General features: G+C 43.1%; 1 protein-coding gene across 2 annotated transcripts in view; it reads right to left on the reverse strand.

Moving 5' to 3' along the window:
* GPSM1 (G protein signaling modulator 1) overlaps nt 1-19,790 on the reverse strand; it is a 125,489-nt gene that overhangs the window by 80,044 nt on the left and 25,655 nt on the right. Inside the window, exon 1 of one of the 2 annotated variants that reach the window (XM_023494355.2) lies at nt 16,678-16,979. The exons of the other annotated variant lie outside the window; for it this stretch is intronic. Coding sequence (XP_023350123.1) covers nt 16,678-16,790 — 113 coding nt within the window. The 5' untranslated portion in view covers nt 16,791-16,979. Of the gene's footprint in view, nt 1-16,677; nt 16,980-19,790 lie in introns of those variants that run through there. 2 annotated transcript variants of the gene reach the window in all.

Consider the following 19,790-nt stretch of genomic DNA (forward strand, 5'->3'; position numbering starts at 1 on the left):
AGAATATGAAAGAGAGAAAGACAGAGACACAGAGAGGGACACAGAGAAAAAGAGAAAGGAAAAAGGAGAGAGAGGGAGAGACAGAAAAATTCTTTAGTGGCTCTTACCTTGCCCTCCTTCACTCATGTTCAGGGTTAAGAAGACGACCAATCTAGTCCTTCACAAAGGTATCAAACTCATGCCTTAAAAAATGTGCCCAGACAAATTGAAATGAAATTGGAAAATGTTTAACAATATAATGTTAATTTGTGACACGCTAAGTCAGTAGGTGATTTCTATTCTCCACTGTTTTTCCTCATATCTTTCCACTTCTGCTTTGACCTCCTGCACAGGTTTAGACATGTCTGCAAAGCATTTTCAAGGGCATCTGCCCTCTAAAGGTTCCTCTAAAAGTCACATCCCAGAAGACAGAATTGTTAGTGTTTGGGCTAGTCAAAGTGCAGAACTTGTCACAGAAAGACTGGATAGCTCAGTGTGTGTGTGTAATCTAGTCTCTAATGCAATTAATTCTCCAATGCTGCTTAGCTGGATGGATTTGAGGCAATGGTAAATTGGTTTGGGATACCAGAAGCTTAAGAAACTTTTAGTTGGCAAAGAGCAGTTCACATTTCTGCTGCTCTCCGTCTCCTAGGGCATATGTGCTTGGTCCCGATAGCACATGGGGCAGAGGGTTGCAGAAGCCCAGAGCGTGATGCACATCAGGGGGAAAAAAAGAAGTAGCAAAGACTGAGAAATAGGTGTCATTTTTTTAAAATAATATTTTATTTTTCCAAATATATTGCAGATAGTTTTCAACATTCAATAGGCCATAGAGATCATTAGGAAGTAGTCCTGGAGTTTAACAGATTAAGATTGCCCAGTATAGACCCCAGAAAAGAAATAGTCTGGCTTGATTTAGGTGGAAGAATAACTGTTCTCCAAGGGAGCTTTTGGTCAAGGGCGAATGCAGAGTTAAAAGAGAGGAGAGAGAGAGAGGAAGATCAGTGAAAAATGCTCTCCTCCCCACCCCCCCCATCCCAAGTGGCTAGATTTCTGTTTGATTTGGAGACTATTGCTAGTTGCTGTGCACCACTGACCTTGCCTTAAGCTAACATTTTGATGAGTGAATAGGAGAGAGGGAAAAGGGAAACATGTATATTTACATGTTTCTGCAAAATGTGTTCATAAACCATCAGAGAAGCTAGAATAGGGGAGGTTTGCACATCGACCTCAAAGGAAAAGGACAAAGAAACATTTTGCCCCGCTTTGTCATTATTATCTGTGATGGTATATGGCACAACTGAACCACCCCAAGATCCCATCTCTGGGGTCCCTTCTCCTGGAACGGGACTCTTCTGAGGGATAGGGATGCCTCCTTGCTAGTTTTCATTATGCCCATGATGGGACTATGCTTGGAGCCGACACTCCCTTCCCTCCATATTTGTCTAAAATGTAGTTATGGCCAATTATTGCTCTAGGGCAGAGAATACTAGCCCATCCTCTGACTACTGGAGATCTAACTTTTATTGATGGCAAAACTTCATTTCCCTAAGGAAAAATAGCAAACAATGCCAGAAGTATTCCTCATATTTTTAAATTTCAAATATCTCATTAGGTTCCTTTAACCAACATGTCTCCTCCATCCCCTTCATCCACTCTCACCAAAAGTACAATTTTTTTCATGCTATCTTCAGGAACCCAAGGGACACGCTGGTCCACACTAGAAAGAAATAGGCAAAGATAGGCAAGTAGAGCGTACTGCATTTGTATCAGGATAGGCAAGGTAAGAAATCTATTGATCATAATCTGGGGAAGAGGGACACAAAAGAAGTAGGAGGATTGGCTGGCTCTATAGTTTAGATTTTTTTATTTTACTTCTTCCAGTTTTTTTTTTTTTGGTCATCTCCTTGATTCAGAAAGTATACCAGGTTTAAATCCTTGTTTCTATGTCTATGACCCTAGGCAAGTTAAATGAGAAGATTGGACTGACTAGCTGACCTCTAAAGTTCTCTTCAAGATCCACGGCCATGATTCTATTGTCTTTGCCTCCCCTTGAAGAAATGTTGGCTTGCTGATGTGCTAACTTTGGCGGCTGCTTTCCCTCACACACCACGCTTCCCCTTGGAAATGGCAGACTTGTGTCCTAACATGGTAAAAGCAGTGCTGTTATATTTTGCAAACCATTTTCAGGCTATCTCAGCTTGACTGACTCTAGTTATGATCTGCAGAGCGTAGGTCGTCCTGAAATAGGATGCAAATACTGGCAGATAGTGGGGGAGACTTAGGGACCTGGTCTTAGGAACGTTCTGTACATTCTTTTTGCACTTTGTAGGTTCAAAATAAACAGTAAATCAAAACTGCCCAACCAAGCTAAGCTCTTCTTATTCCAAGGTCCCCAGGCTACCTCCACTGAATATTCTAACAATTGGGCTCATCTTCAATTATTTCCCCTCTAGATTTAATTTGCCAGCAAGAAAGGGAAACATTGAGGGCCTCTGACAGTAGAGAAGGGTGGCTCCAGGGGGTTACCATGGTGACCAGTCAGCTGGAATATTAGCCCTCTCTTACTCAAGGTAAGCCCATGACATTCATGGTGCTTTTTAATGAAAATGTGCTTGTCCTTGAATGAGCTGTGTCTTAGCTGACTGTCTGACTTGCCTATTTACTATTATTTTTCTAGCAAAATGCATAAATTGGAATGAAAGTCTTGGTTTAAAAAAAAAGTTGTATTTTTACAGGCAGAGCACATGATGCAGGAAACTGAAGGCAAGATAATTAGAATTAGATCCAAAAAAATGAACTACATAGGAACATATATAGATATATAAATATATATATATTTATACACACATATACATATTCATAAATAAACATATATAGGTATAATGTGGTATTTTGAATGTCTAGGGAACGGACATGGTTAAGCCAGTACTACCTGTGACTGGAGCTTGAATGGGTAGAATATGAGCCAGGGAAAAGGGAATCCTAACCCAACTCCAAGTGCCTAAGGAAAATTGCTACTGGGGGACATGACCTTCCCCAGACCAGCCATGCTTGTTCCCAATACAGTACAGCTTCTCAATGCAAACTGCTCCATCACTCACCCTCACCCCTGCCACTCAGTCACCCTGGGGCCCCCAAACTGGGTGCCGGATTCCCTAGTCTCCCAGTCCAGCCTCCCTCTCAGCCCAAGGCTGGACTTCCCTCTTGCATCCCCCTCCTCCCCCTCCCAGGGCGCCGGGTACCTTCTTTTCTGCACACTGCGCATCTTCTGCACATAGAGCCAGAGTTCCAGGCCCACGGGAAGCAAGAGGGGCCGGGGCCGGGGGGCACCATACACCACCTTGCACACAGCCCTTTCGGCCAAACTGAGGGCGGCTGGCTGGCCTGCCACTGCGGTGGTTGTCATCTCCCTGGGTGGTTTTTTCTCTAGGGCTTGGTGGTGGAACAATTTCCTCAGCAGCCAGCTTCCTACCGCATCCCCGTGTCCCTGCCACCACCCTCTCAGGCCGGGGACGCTTCAGCGGTAGCTCCTCAGTTCTTTTGACTACGGTGCTCTCAGAAGCAACGATGGAGTCGTGAGTACCGAGCGATGATGCCCTTTGCTATGGTGGGCTTGGACCCTCTGCCGTTTGGGGGTTTTGATGGTTCCTTTGGGGGGCTAAAAACGGTCCCAAAATCGCCAGGGTAGCCACTACCCAGCTTTAGGCAGATCTGGGACAAGCTGGACTCCCTGCTTCCCAAGACTGAGAAGGCAGATGGGGGTAGTTCATAACCTTCCCCTGCCTCCCAGCCCCAACCTTGCTCCTCAATGGCTTGATAGAGATCAAGGGCAGCTCAATCCCTTCAATCCTGAGCTGGAAGATAAGATAAGCAGGTGGGGGAAGGGCAGCTTGACTAGAGAGATGGAATTCAGTCCAACTCAAGTGATTATTTAACTCAACTCTAACAGGTATTTTAAAAATATTTACAAAATGCTAGGCACTGGATAATAGAAAGATGAAAAACGATACTGCCCTTGCCCTCAGGGACCTTCCAGTCTAAACTGTGGGAATTCAACGTTTATACAAAGAAGTGAGCTATAAGGGTGACCGTGATAGGTGCAAAGGAAAGGAAAACGGCTCTAGGAATATCTGAGAAAAGGGAGATTATTTTTAGCTGAAATGATCAGAGAAGGCTTCATGAGGCAGCTTAATTTAGCTGGGACTTGAAGAAAGAGATTTCAAAAAGTGAATACACTGAATGCACATTCAGTGCTTTTTAGCCATGGAAGATGAATGAGTGAATGGAGGTAGATTAAAAAAAGAACAGTTTGTTTTCTCTGAGAATGAACTATCTAGATGAATAGGGTGGAGTTAGAAGATAGGGAAGAAATGGGATTGAATAAGAATATCCTAGTGACAGATTCTTTTCCAGTACCACTAAGAAATGCCCAAGACAATCCCGAATGCTGGTTCCTCATTCCAGTTCTGGAGGTATATGCTGGTAAGAAAATGGAATGAAATGTTGGTGATGATAAAACCCTAAGGCTTTTCTTGAGTGGCTGAGAATCTCTCTGCATCCCTGGCATCTGCCTTGTCACATTTTGCAGGATGGATAGTCTGCCCTTTCCCAAAAAGAAGGCTTTCTACTGAAGGTGAGTCCTTCATGCTGGGTCCATATAACCTCTACTGAAGGCAGGAGCTCAGGATGATGAGCTCTCTGAGCTGGTGGAGGTCATTTCTCTTTTCTCACTTCCTTCAATAGGAGATAAAGATCTCACAGCTAAGCAGTGATAATAATTGTGTCTGTTAAGGCCTTTTGGTTTTTTTTTCTTAACAGTTGATTATTCCTCTTATATCTGAGGTTATATTTAAAAATCACCTTCACAATTCAATGAAAAATGCCAGCCCCTACCAAGAGAGAAAATTGATGTTCTCTGACTGCACATCGACTTTTTTTCTTTATTTTTCTTACTTTTTTTTTTCAACATAGCTAACATGGAAATGTTTTGCATAATTGATATATTGCTTGTTTTCTCAATCAATGAGGAAGCAGCTGAAGGAAGAAAATTTAGAGCTCAATTTTTAAAAATAAATAAAACTTTACTTAAAGAAAAAAAGAAAATCATTTTTATACAAGCACCAGTAGATTTGTAGTTGAAAAGAAGAGCCAAGGGGAGGTAGAATAACAACACTCAACTCACTGGAATTCCTAGTCCTGGAGAATGGATTATTCTACAGATCAAATTTGGCAACAAAACCCTGAAGTAGGAGCACGTGGAGACAAAGTTATGAGACTTTCTTTGTGTGTGTATGTGTGTGTGTGCTGTATTTTTTAATTAAAGGGTTTTATTTTTCAGAACATATGCATAGCTAATTCTGCAACATTAGCCCTTGCAAAAATCTTCTGTTTCAGTTCCTCTCACCTCTTCTCCCACTCCCTTCCCCTAGATGGCAAGTAGCCAATATATGTTAAACATGGTAGAAATATATGTTAGATCCAATATATACATACATATTTATGTAGATTATCTTGCTGTACAAGAAAAATCAAATCAAACCAGAAAAGAAAATGATGAAGAAAATAAAATGCAAACAAACAACAAAAAGAGTGAGATGATGTGATCCATGCTCAGTTCCCACAGTTGTCTCTATGGGATGGATGACTCTCTTCATCACAAGATCATTGGCACTAGCATCATTCATCTCATTGTTGAAGAGAGCCACGTTCATTAGAATGGATCATCATATAACCTTGCTGCTGTACAATAATCTACTGGTTCTGCTCATTTAATCTAGCATCAGTTCATATTTAAGTCTCTCCAGGCCTTTCTGAAATCATCCTGCTGATCATTTCTTACAGAACAATATTTCATAATATTCATATACCACAATTTATTCAGCCATTCTCCAATTGATGGGCATCCACTCAGTTTCCAGTTCCTGGCCACTACAAAAAGGGCTGCCACAAATGTTTTTGCACATGTGGGTCCCTTTCCCAGTTGTGAAGCTTTTAATCACTATTAATACTCTATAGGATTATTGTTCTAGGACAGTTCCAAGGCCCAGGTACCAAATAGCAGAGGCATAATCTGAATGCAGTTTGTCACTCTTCCCACTACACTAAATTGCCTTCTTTTGTCTTTCCATCATCAATCACCTGTAAATGGAAAATAAGTTTTGCTATGGGTAGAATTTTAGACCTATAACCAGAAAGCCCTGAGTTTGAATCAAGCCTAAGACACTTACTAGCTCTATGACTCTAGACAAGTCATTTGACATCTCTATATCTTAGTAGTCTCTTCTATAAAATAGGAATAATGAAAGGACCTACCTAATTGTGAAGATCAAATAAATTAATGTATATCAAGTGCTTGGCAAATCTTAAAGGGCTTTATAACTGCTAGCTATTGTACCCAAGGTCTTTTCTGAGATTTAAACAAGTGTTTCCCTTTGTGTATTTTTTAGCCCCAAGTTCCTCCTCTTTGTACTCACAAGCAGGACTGGCCTGGTATGTGAGGTGCCCAGCAAGGGCCTGCCTGCTTCCAAGTAGACTCCTCTGCCAGCCTATTATAGACTTACCCTTCCTTCCTACATGATCTGAAATTCCTGGTATTCACACGTTAGGCTCTGCTCACCCACAATTCCCCTAATTCCATAAGCTACAGAGGGTTCCACTTAAGTCATCATCTAATACTATCAGATTAAAAAAAAGAGCTAAATCTCTAAGTGCAGCATTTCCTCACACATAAAGCTGCTGTATCTGCTGCACTAGCTTCCTTCCCCTTATTTTTTAACCCCTCTACTAGCTACACATTTTTAATTACTCCTCGAGGGAATGATACTGTATGACATGGTACTCTTTGAACGGGCAATTTTATGTTCACGCGGGCCTTACTTTAAGAAGCAAAAACCTACTAAACAAACTTGGAGATAAAATTATTTACTTCATAAAAGTACTTCTTATTTTTTTAAAAAAAGGATTCATCACAGTTTCCCTCTAAACCAGAGGTTCTTAACCATGGACCCCTTTGGCAGTATAATGAAACCTATGAATCCCTTCTCAGAAAAATGTCTTTAAATGAATAAAAATAAACACATAGGATTGTAAAAGAAACATGCATATTAAAGTAGTTACCAAAATATAAAAATAATCATAATTTCATGGACCAAAGATTAAGCAGATTGCTCTAAAACATCAAATGCTCCTAATATAAATAACTACCTGGCATTTATATAGGACTTTATGGTTGGTAAAGTGCTTTGTACAAATACAATGGAGCCAAGTGCTATTATACCCATTTTACATATCCAGGAAATTGAGGTAGACATGCTAACTGACCTGCTCAGAATCACAAAACTAATGTGTTGGCCAGGTTTTGTACAAATCTGCCTGACTCCAAATTGATCATTCCATCCACTGTGCTACCAGATGCCCTAGTGTATTTCAAGCAGGGCTAATATTTACACAACCTCAAATGATACACAATTTTCTAGGAAGGTACTTTTGCATAAAGCCAGGACCCACTTCTATTTCCTAAGAGGGTGTAAGTTATAATTACCTGATCCTCACCAGCCCTGGGTGAGGGAATAAGTGGGAGGAAGGATGGAGGTCTCTGTGACTTTCCTCCTTATTTAACTAATTCAGGCAGGTTCACATCTGCATGGAGACCCAGGCCTGAGGGCACTGCTTGGGATGCCCCTCATGCTTTCCAACTGTGAAAGTCAGCCTGGGTCAAGATGTACATCTCTTGGCCTGGAGGTGATTTGGGAAATAGAAAACTTGATAGTCATTGTGTATTCACCCATGGGCTGGTGGGATATAGGGAGGAGCTGGGGGGGAGGGGTATGAAGTCTCCGATAATACCCCAACCTAACTCAGATGGTTTTAACAGAGCTGTGTCTGGAGGCAGGGGGATGGATGGGCGGCGTGACCTCGGAAGACTCCGTTGCCTCACCTGTGGAGTGGGTAATTCCATGTGCCAAACCAAAGCTTTTTTTTTTTTTTTTTTTTTTAGCTTGGGAGGTTAGCCAGCACAGCTTGGAGCACCACATGAAGCAACAAAAATCAATTCGCCTTTAACTGGCCCCAAACCAATAATGGTTATTGTGGAGCCACAATAACCTGAGCCCGGATGTGAGAGGCAGCAGTTACAGGTGTGGGGGAGGCAGCTGGCCAAGAAGGGGCTCTTTGTACTGAATGCAGCTAGAATCTGCAGGTCTGGAATTAGGGGGCCAAACATTGGAGACAATCTCGGAAAGTCAGCTGGGCGCCGAGGTTTGAAATCTTATTCTTCCCTGGGCTTTTTACTTGGACCTCCCAGAGAAAAAGCACATGATACTTTTGCCAGGGGTTGGGTGCCTTGCTTTGTATCTCTATTACCTGTATCCCTCCATGCAACATGATTCTGCTGATAGTTGGGGGCTCCCAGGCATTCTTTCTTCTTGTTACACCCCCTCATCTTGTCATCTTTCCTTCATGATCTCCCGCTATTCTCATGAGAGAGAGGGAAAAAAACAAAAAAACAAAAAAAAAAAAACCCTGGCTAAACCAGAACCCTTGGGTTTTTTTTTTTAACATTCCTGTTTTTGGATGCTTGGACTGTGGCCACACACTGGCACTGCTAGCAGAGGGCTATAATGCTGCTCTCCAGACTTGCCGCACCATCCTGACCCCGCTTATGCCCCTTTTCTTCAATTCTAAAGCCTCACTCCAGCAAGGGAATTCACACACTGGAAGTGCCCTCTGGTCCTGAGCTCTCTCTTTCCAATTAGATGGCTCCTCCCAGGAGCCCCGGGTCAGCAAGATCGCACTCAGGACTTTATCAACGGGCACCCAGAGGCCTACCTTTGTTCTGCCTACTCCCAGCTCCTCTTCTCAGCTTTTTTTCATGTGTTATCTCCTTCTCTTAGAAAGGACTGTCTTTCTAATCCTATTTGTGTTTCCATCACTTAGCAAAGTGCTTGACCCATAGTTAAGTAGCTAAAAATCTTAGTATATTGAGTTGATTGATTCTAAGAGAATTTTTTAGCTCCGCATTTTGGCTCTCATTCCGTTGGGGGCAGTCCCCCTTCCCTGATTGTTCCCTCCTTACCTTTTCCTTCTCCACTTCCATTCCTAATACTTACTCTGCCAGTAAATACCTGTGGGGATCTGTTCTATGGCTAGTCACATAGTCCTTGGAAGGAAACAAATAGAAAACGTCATCTAGACCATCACGATGCTTCTAATCGGTGTTAATTCTCATCTCTAAGACATATGTAATTTAAATCCTTCAGATGGCTGGATAAGGGTTTCTGTGTTTTTTTTATTCTGCCCATGGTGACACTGGAAAATATCTTTTTTTATAGCCTTCAATTAACTGAAAAAATGATCCAGTTGCCTCTGTCTTCTCTTCCCCAATATAAATAAGCCTTAACCAGACATCCTAAACAGTTAATAAATGGGCTAAAACAGGAAAAGAATGAAACCTAGTGATTAAGGTCATTTGTCCAATGCAGAGCTCCTTCTTCTCCTGCTGCCCAAACACAGACCAGTCCAACTCTGGACTAAGTATTATAAATCTGTACTTGTGAGAGTGTATGTGGATCAGAAGAGCCCTTCCCAACTCCTGACAGTGGGTCAGGAAGAGCCTCTCAGTATTGGAAGAACAGTGCATTATTCTCCCTAGTGTCTATTACTCCTGAGTAATAAATTAGAGGCTTCAATGGGCACATTGACTTGGTGCATTAAGGCTATTTAATACATTAGGATTCTAGTGGTTTCTCTTGATTGCCTGACTTCCCAGGAGCCCTTTTAGTACCAGAGTGACCTGAACTCATCCATCCTTTCCTGAGGTCAGATTTGCCACATCTCCAATCCAATGCACAAGCAGTTGTTAAGCACTTAGTATATGCAAATCACTCCACCAGGTGCTGGGGGTTCAAAGACAAAATTAAGAATCATTCCTGTCCTAAAGGAGATTATACTGTATTGAAAGGAAGTCAGGGTTGTATAGAAAAAGGACTGCCTCCAGAGAGTGTGTTATTTGGGATAAAATCTCATTTTGGATGCAAGCAAATCATTGAATCTCTTTGTAGCTCAGTTTCAAATGAGGGGATTGGGCTAGATGGGTTCTAAGACCCTTTCCAGTTTCCCATCTATGATTGTATGAGAAAGAAAAAGAGAATTCTAGCACTTATAGGAACATGAAAGATTTCCCATAAAAGGAGGCAAATAAGATGAGCCTTGAAAGAAGCTAAAGCTTCTAAGAGACGGAGATGAGGAGGGAGCACAAGGCTGGGAGGCTCTCTTTGAGCTTAGAAAAAAGGACTTAAGGTGAGTGGGGAATGAGAGGAGATTTTCTCTGATGTCTGAAGTATCAAGTCCTTGTGCAGGTGAAGATCATCTTATCCCCACATATTTAGAGCTTAAAAGCTGAGTCATTTAGAAGGAAAAATTCTGAGAACTCAAACCATGTCTGTACCACTATAGTCCCAGGCTTGCACTGACTGCTTGTCCCATGGCATTTTTCTAAACTTAGCATATAGGGCCTGGGTTAGCCTGCCCCACAGGGTTCTAGACCTCTTACTGGGCAGTAGCCAGTGCTTTTCTGAAGAAGCTCCCTCCCCTCTCCCATCTTTGATCTTGATGGAGAGAGTCAGGCTGTGGGTATAGTTTGAAGATCCTGTTTCAGCGGTCACCTGATCCTATTTAGTCCATGGGCACTGGTGCACGGCAGCTTCCAAACCCAAAAGACTGTTTCTGTCACTTTCTTTTCCTTCTCTTCCTCCCCTTCCTCCCATTTCCCTCCCTCCCTCCTTCCTGCCTTCTTTCCTTCCTCCTTCCCTCCCTCTGTCCCTTCCTTCCTTCTTTCCTTTCCTTCCTTCCAGATTGTTAACGATTTTTTTTACTTGTTTTTCCTTTCAAAGTAAATTATAAGTTTCTTGAAATCTGGAACCATACTTCACATTCTTTGCATCTTTCCTAAGGTCTACAACCTTACACACACTAAAATTTTTTCACTGGCAGTCTTTAAGCAGGGGTGGCTCAGTGAGAGTTGGCCCAGATGCCTTCTGAGACCTCTCGATTCTGACATTCTATGACTCTGGAGCCGACATGATATCTTCTCTATGTTGCTAATGAGGTACTAATTTGAAATACACGTGACAAATTCATAAGTGCCTTTTCTTAGCTAAAAGGCACATTTATTTAGGAGAAGATTTAGCAGGGAAAGAGGTTTGGAAGAAGCCATTATATGGAATATGCTGTGAGTTGTGAATACACTGGCAGGGTAAATTTGTAGAGGAGACTTACCAGAGTTAGCTATAGTAAGAAGAAGGATGCCATTAAAGGGAAGACACTATGAGGAAGAAAGAGTACAGAAGGAGAGAAGACTTAGCCATATCTCAGCTTTCTTTAAAAGCTGCAACTTAGAGAATCACAATATACAAAACATATATGGGGACATAAAATTAATAATAATAATAGTTCACATTTATATAGCACTTTAAGGTTTATAAAGAGCTTCTTTTCATTAAACATAGGTATTCCTGATTCTCATGCCATTCTCCTTTATCCATTTGGGCTGGGAGGTGGAGAGGAGGGAAGGAAGAAGAAAGAGGAAGGAGGGAAGATCGGGCAACAGTCCTTTGGGAAACAAGGAAGGAATCACACTTTTCTTACGGGCCCTTTCCTGGGAGAGGGCATCATAGTAGCCTATCCTGACATTACCTAGACTCTTGGGGAGAGTCCCTTATGTTCATCTCTCTACACAGAGAGGTCTATAGATATGGGCAGTTACTACCTCTCTGCATCCTAATAAATGAGGAAATGACTAAGTTCTCCTCTGCCTCCAAAAAGATAATGCCCCAGCTATCTTGGCTTGGCTCAGTGATGGCAAACAGGACTGAGAGCTCATTTGGGTCATTTAATCCTAACTTTCAATTTCCAGGAATTTTCACCTTATGGTAATAATAACTTTCAATTTCCAGGAATTTTCACTTTATGGTAATAATAATGATAATAACTCACCTGAGGCTACATGATTATCAAGTGCTTTCCCTCAAATAGATCCACAAGGTAGGTAATGCAAATAGTTTTATCATATAGGAAACGGAGAAGTCCAGCCTTCCAGAAAGCAGTCTAGAACAATGCCTTTGGTTCTGCAACACCACTATGAGGATTCCAAAGAGATTAAAAAAAGAGAAAAGGCACCCAGTGATATAAACATATCGATAGCAGTTCTTTTTTTGTAATAGCAAAGAGGAGGAAGCTAAAGAGGGATATCGATTAGAGAGAGAATGCCTGAACAAATTATAGTTTATGAATGTAATGGAATACTATTGAGCCATAGGAAATGATGAAACCTGCAAAGATCCTTGTGAACTGATGACAAGGAAAGAGAGCAGAACCAGGAGAACAATCTCTGAACTAACAACATTCTTTTTTTTTTTTCCCCACACTGACCCTTGCAAAACCTTTTGTTCCAAATTTCCCCCTCCTTTCCCCCACCCCTTCCCCTAGATGGCAGATAGTCCCATACATGTTAACTACATGAACTAACAACATTCTAAAATAAACAACTTTGAAAGGATTAAGAACTCAATCAATGTGCCAGCCAGAAGATGTCCGATTCCCATCTCCTGACAGAGAGGTGGATAATGGATTCAAAATTTAGAATGAGACCTACACATTTGGACTTGGCAAATGTGGGAATTTGCTTTGCTCAACTTTGCATTGTTATAAAGCATTCCATCTTTCCCCTCTCAATTCAGGGAGGGGGAGATGGGGAGACAAAACAAAAGCATGTTAACTGAAATAAATTAAAAGTCAGAAACTGAGGCTTTAAGAGATGGAGTCCTTGCCTATCGTCAGACTGCCTATGCAGATAGCTCTCCCACAATTCAATTATACTCAAAGGACCATAGACAGAGAGTTGGAAAAAGCCTCAAAGATGAGCCAATTCAAGTGGCATTTGAATTCTTATCTTGAGCCTGAATAAAAGAATATCATTTAATGGCTTCTTGCCAGCACTGAAATTCAGCTATGGCACAGTCCACATTCACTGTACCCTCTTAAGGCTCCTGCTCCTCATCCACAGGGTATAAACAAACCAAATTTTGCTCTGGTTTCCCTTCTGCTGGGTTAGTGGTAACAAAATCCTGCAATTACTCAGACCCCGTCCCTGGGATTATTTCTCTATAATTTTTTTTTCTGTTTTCCCAATTCTGCTCATTCAGCAAAGGGGCTTTTGTGCGAAGGGATATGGCCTCCGCCCACAGCAATGCATGCTTCCACCACAAAGTCATGATTAGCTGCTCTGAAGCTGGAAGGACAAGAATTCAGGGGTGGCCAGCTTGGAGCAAAGTCTAGGCTCGATTGAAGTGACGTAACTTCCATTCCCTTTTTCTCTCTTCTTTTCAGTTTTTCTTTTCCCTTGTCTCTGGCCTACATACCTAGATGTTTGAGATGAGACACTGATCCTATATAATTATGCCTCTCTCTAATCTGAAAAGCCCTAGCTTATCACCGAGGATGTAAAGTTCTGACACAAAGGATGCTCTGAAAGAACAGATAAAGTTTTTGTCCTTCAGAGAAAGACAGGTGCGAGCTATAAACACCAAAGAGTTTGAAATAATGCTAAAACAATAGCAATAAAGGCTGAAATCAATTACACAGGGAAGCAAATAATAGGTTTTGATTTTTTAACATCATATAAATAAGACCCAAAGTATAGGCAGGCATGCATATATAATCTCCCTACTTTGCTTGTGCCAGAACCTCCCTTTGCTGGTTTTGGAGTCAAGGATTCTCTATCACTTGATTGATAAAGCTAGAAGTAAGCTCAGAGATCATTTAATCCTAGGGACCCTAACTTAAGGTGCATCTTCGTTACCTTCCCTTTTCTCAACTTCTTTTCCCCTTTCATTCAATCAATCAATAAACATTTATTTTGCACCCACTATGTACCAGGCACTTGCTAAGCACCAGGTTTAAATAATAGTTTTTCAATATCATTGATTTTCTTTGTAGTATTTTGTATTTTATTTTATGCATTATTACATGAAGGGGTTCACAAATGCTTCACTAAACTGCCAAAAGACATCCATGATACAAAAAGGCCTGAGAACTTGCTCTGACCCAAATATCATTTTAATTTTTACTTTTAATTTTTAAAAAAATTGTTTTTATTGATGTATTTGGTCTTTATATAAGTTAATTCAGTTCTGCTCGCTCCAGACTAAAGCCTCCTTTGTAACAAAGAAAAACCATTAAGCCAAAACATCCAATTAGAAGGCTGCCTCTAAGGACTGTGTATTCAATAGTCTGCACTAGTAGGTACCCCACCTCTTTGTCTCAAGAATGGAGAAAGGTCACTGGTTTTTTCAGTCATTCAGAGTTCACCTTCCTTTTAGCATTCCTTTAATTAAAAATAGGCTCTGAACCTGGAGTCAGGAAGATCAGAATTCAAATCTGAACTCAATATTTGCTAGTCAGGTGACTCTGGACAAGCTGTTTAACTGTTTGCCTCAGTTTCCTCATCTGCAAAATGAAGCGGAGAAGGAAATGGCAAAACACCTTAGTATCTCTGCCAAGAAAATCCCAAATGGGGTCTTGAAAAGCTGGACATAATTGAACAAAAACAACAAATTTATGTTCTAACTCTTATTTTGGAGAGAAAAAAAAAGGGTAAGTGATTTGCTGAAGGTCACAGTGAGTCAACAGCTGAGCTCGGATGATAACCCAGGTCTCTTGCCTTGTAGCCCAGGTCCTTTCCAGTGCACCATACAGCCTCCATTAAACTTAGAAAACACACACACGGGAAGTATGGCATAGGAAATCAACTCCATCCAACGAGCACCTGTAAGCTCCTATTAGGTGAAGGCTGTGGTACAGGTAGGGGACAGGAAAAATTTTTAAAAAGGCAACAGCCCCTACATTCCAAAACTTGCCCTTCTACCTTAGTCGGCTCCCACTTCCAAGCCCAGTAAGGAAAGGGGATTTGGACTGCGTCACAGGGCTGGCTTCTGAACCTCAGGGTGCTCATCTGATATATAGCTGGTTTAGATATATAGTTGGCTCAGGCTTCTACAGCTGAATTTGTCTGCCCCAAGGCTACACCAGGGAGCAATAAAGAAGGCAGGGAGAGATTAAATAGTGGCTGCCAGTGGATGACAAAGCCAAAAATCAGGAATTGACTGATTCCTGCCCACGAGTTCTGCCATTCTCGATGCACTTCTCTCCAAAATGGATGTTGCTTTCAGAGGACTTTTTAAGTCCAAACCAAGTGCTTTCACTTGGGAGTCAGTGCAATTTTAGCTCAGTTCTAGGGTAGATACTGCTTTGTATCTTGATGCAGATGAAAAATCTCCGAGGCTCCTGGGAATGTATGTAAATGTGTGCCATTCATTGCACGGCAGAGTCAAATCTGGGACGGGCCTTTGGCTTCTCTTCAGCCTCAAACACTCTCTCAGAAACTAAGAGTAGAACGGGCACAAGAAGACTAAATGTCTTGCTGCGCCGGTACAAGCAGATCCATTGGCCACCTGGCAACACCATTTTTTAAAAAGTGAATTTTTATGAGACCGTAACCGACTCCATTTTGTGCAATATTTGCTATTATTAAATATCTGTATCAAAGGTATCCTTCAGAACCTCACTTCCCCCAAAGACCCTACTATAGCCGGAAAAGAGAACTTAAAAGACTTCGAATAGGTCCAGAAGCTCACTTCTCTTCATTTCTGCCTAACAGGCGGCATGACCAATGCCAGTCAGCTGACTGGTAAAGGAGGCGCACTTTTCTCCGGGCTGGCACAAGTGCCTCAGGCACCTTTTTTTCTCTGCAGCTACGGCCCGGGCAGAGGTTATCGCAAAGAGGTCCTGAGCTTGCTTATAGGACGTCTCTGACCTCACCCACGTTCTGGAAGGACGCGCGCGCCCCTCGCCTGAGTCTGCCTCGCTCTGAGGGAGCAAGCCGCCGGGTACCGCCGGTCCGTAAGCTGTGCCGGCTATTTGTGCGGCGGCCGTGGAACCGCAGGGGGGCCCGGAGTCAGGACCAAACCCGCGCTCCCTTAGCCGCGCCACCCGGGCGCCGTTCTCTGGGAAAACAGCCGGCAGAGAGAGGACAACCGCTCCAAGAAGTGACGCTCTCCGGTTCTTTGCCAAGAAACTCACGAAGAGCTAGGCACAACGGAGAAACGGCCGGCCCGGCGAGCCCCGGAAATCGCCGCCTTCTCGGCCCGGCCCCGCTCGGACCCCGGCCCCGCTCGGACCCCGGCCCCGCTCGGACCCCGGCCCCGCTCGGACCCCGGCCCCGCTCGGACCCCGGCCCCGCTCGGACCCCGGCCCCGCTCGGACCCCGGCCCCGCTCAGGGCCCGGCGCCGGACGCCGTGTCTCCGAGCCCTCGCTCCCCGACCGCGGCGTTCCCTGCAGTAACGAGGGGTCGGGCCTCGGCCTGGCGCAGCTTTCCGGAAGGGCCCCGGCGGCTGCGCGGCCCCCGGTCCGCAGAGAGATGTTCCCCAAGGCGGCCCCGCGACGCACAGGCGGGACGGCGCGGGCGAGTTCCTGGCCCGTGCTGGGCAGGGGGCGCGGTGGGGTCCGGGGCAGCGGCCCTGGGGAGGCGCGCTCGGAGGCGGCCGGCGCACCGGTTACCCGCGAGCCAGAGGGCCTGATGGGCGCCACAGCACGGGAGGGAGAGCTGCCCAGGTGGGGGCCGCCCGCGCGGCGGCTCTTACCTCGTCCCGCCCCCTTCCCGCAGACGGGGGGGCCTCCGTTTCGCGCAGGAGGAGCAGAACTTCCAAAGGAACCTGCGCAAGCACAGAAGGCCGCTCCTCTCGGCCTGGGACATTGTGGAGGGAGCCCATCGGCTCCGCGCTAGGGCTGTGGCTGCCCAGGTGTAGCCGGAGAAGAAGCTCAGTGGGCAGGGCCCGGGCCACACCCGCCCGTCTCCTGGAGCGCTTTTTTCAAACGTGGATCACGTGCTGGGAGTTCCCCTCAAGGCCGCTTCCATTCGCTTGGAACAGGGAAGGGCGCTGGGCCAGCGCGCCCAAAAGGTGACTCAGTGTTGGATGGGGCCTTGGTGCCACGGCAACCAGCGCGCTTTCTCCCACCCCCATCTGGAGTTGCTTACTGCGCGCAGCTCTTGCCCGTGACCCCCAAGGGAAACCACTTCGGGGGGACGGTGCCGTCTCTGAGGCAGGAGGTTCCCCTCGCGCCTGTGACACCGACCCAGGGCCCCGCTGGCTGGGACCTCGCCCTGACTCCCCTTTAACTCTCAGCTCTGCCGTTACCTGTGCGCGCAGTCCCGGCCCTCCCAGCAACCTCCCCCAGGCGTTCTCGGGCAAGCCGGGGCGCAAGTTCTAATGATGCTAATGATGCCCTAGGGTCTTGGAGGGCCGTGATTTAAATAGCAAGGTGTATTTTGCGTGAGAATGACGTGATACGCAACCGCACCTGCGCTTCCGCAACTCTTGTTTCTTTCAGAAACACACAATAGTCTTCTCAGTCGGGTAGGAAGCGGCCCTGCAATCTGACAAAATGCCTCGCTGGCTCCCCCTGCTCGCTGCGGGGGCCTTGGAGGTGTGCAGATGCTCTTTTATTTGAAAAGCTGTGTCAATACGACCCGTAGGGAACCCCTCTCCTTTTTCTGCTGGCTTCTTGGTTCTAAAGCTCTTTATGGGATGCCTGAAGAAAAAAGCTTGGGAAAGGAGGAGAGAGTTAATGTTTTATACACACACACACACACACACACACACACACACTTGTCTGTACCCTTTGACCCAGAAATCTCATTTCTGGCATATACCCCAAAGTATATACTTTTATTGTAACAAAATACAAAGTGGATGAGCAGCAATTAGGGAATGACTAAATAAATGACGGGATATGAATGTACTGAAACAATATTTTACCAAAGAAAAGAGGAATATGAAGCATTCAGATAATTGTGGGAAAACATATATGAACTGATAGTGTGAAACAGAACCAGGAAAGTAATTTATACAAAGACTCATCAATGTAAAGAGAGAAAAAGAAAATGAAATGGAATGTTGTGAAATGAAAAAGTGTTTTTTAAGTTCTAATTACATGTCAAGTACTGTTCTAAGCACAGGGAACAAAAATAGAAAATCAAGACATTATCTTCTCTTAAGGAGCTTATATATTCCTTTCTGTTAATGGTGATAGTGGTATTTTTCTTTATTTTTTAAATAATTGAAGTTAGTTAACATTCATTTAAAAAATTTTTGCATTTCTAGTTCTCTCCCTCCTGCCCCCAAAAAGGGAAGTGAGCCTTCTTCCTCCCATTAGAAAGGCAAGCAATTATGCTGTATGAATTATACTAGTGAAATCATGCAAAATAAGTATTTTAAAATAATACAAAGATTATTTTCAACATTCATCCTTGTGTAAAACTCTTGCAAATTTTTCTCCCTCCCTTCTCCCCAGCCTTCTCCCCTAGACAGCAAGTAATCCAATATAGGTTAAACATATATGTAGTTCTTTTAAACATATTTCTACATTCATCAAAGCATTTTTCTTAACAAGGAGTTTATATTCTAAATAGTGGACACCACAACTAAAGGATGGTTTATGTTTATGTTCATGACAGTTGGAAAGGCTATACAGTAACGGTTACTATAGGTCAATTGTCTGTAGCAGGATAAATCACAAGGTACAGAGAATCTTAGGAAGCAATGGTAGGACAAATGGTCCTCTATTAAGAGGAAAGTGAGTTCAGGTGTTAGAATGGAATGGGATTCTGAGAGATCTTCAGCAGAAACAGAAATCTAGGCATCAGCACCAGCTGACAGTGGGCATCCTGCACTTGGTAGGAACTGGGCAATGGAGTAACAACAGTGGGTTTGTCTTTCTGCTACGTATTGGCAGGTTAGGACAGGAAGGAGAAGGTCGCTGACTCCTAGGGTCAAAGTAGTACAGGTAATAATAATGATGGAGGAGAGATGAAAAAAAAAAAAGTACCTTCCTTTTTTTTTTTTTTTTTTTTTTTTTGGAAGAGTTGGGGACTGTGGGTATGAAATGTTGCATTTGCCATATACACTGTGAATGTGCTGGTTGGTTTTGTTGAATTTCATAAAACTTTTTTAAAAAGTTGTAAGAAAGCCCATGTGTTCAAATTGCCTCATTTCAATTAATATAACACAAGATGGCATAGGAGAGATACAGAAAGATATTAAGAAGGGTGTCTGAATACATTTAACATAATTATATATGTATAACCTATATCAGATTGCTTGCTGTCTTGGGGAGGGAGGAAGGAGAACATTTTGGAATCCCAAATCTTATAAAAATGAATGTTGAAAGGTATCTTTATATGTAATTGGAAAAAATAAAATACTATTAAGGGGAGGGAAAGAAATGGTCATATGATAAATATAATTGACTTTATTAGCTTCCTGAAATGAGACAAAAAACTTTTTGGTTAAAAAATATATAAATTTTTACATTTAGCCACGAATAGACTATGTTTTAAATGAATGCAATCATTTTATTTGTCTATTTATGCTAATGTAGCCATACAAAAATAAAAAAGAACAACAAGAATTTTTAAGAGTCAAAAAAAAAGGGCATCCTGAATATCTGAGATAGGCTAGGCACATTTCCATGATATTGGATCACAAGGGAACATTTTCAGCACATAACCATGTTTCAAAACAAAACAAAACAAAAAAACATGTTTGGCTTTTTTTCTAGGACAGTTTGAATACTAACTGCTAGGAGCTTAGAAACACTTTTTTTTTAGTCTTAGGTTTGGGGATATTTCAACCTAGTTTGGGTACTTTGGTGTCCAAATCCAAATAATTGATTTGTCTATTCAGTCACGCAAATC

The sequence above is a fragment of the Sarcophilus harrisii genome, chromosome 2, assembly GCF_902635505.1.
Source record: "Sarcophilus harrisii chromosome 2, mSarHar1.11, whole genome shotgun sequence".
NCBI classification, from domain to species: domain Eukaryota; kingdom Metazoa; phylum Chordata; class Mammalia; order Dasyuromorphia; family Dasyuridae; genus Sarcophilus; species Sarcophilus harrisii.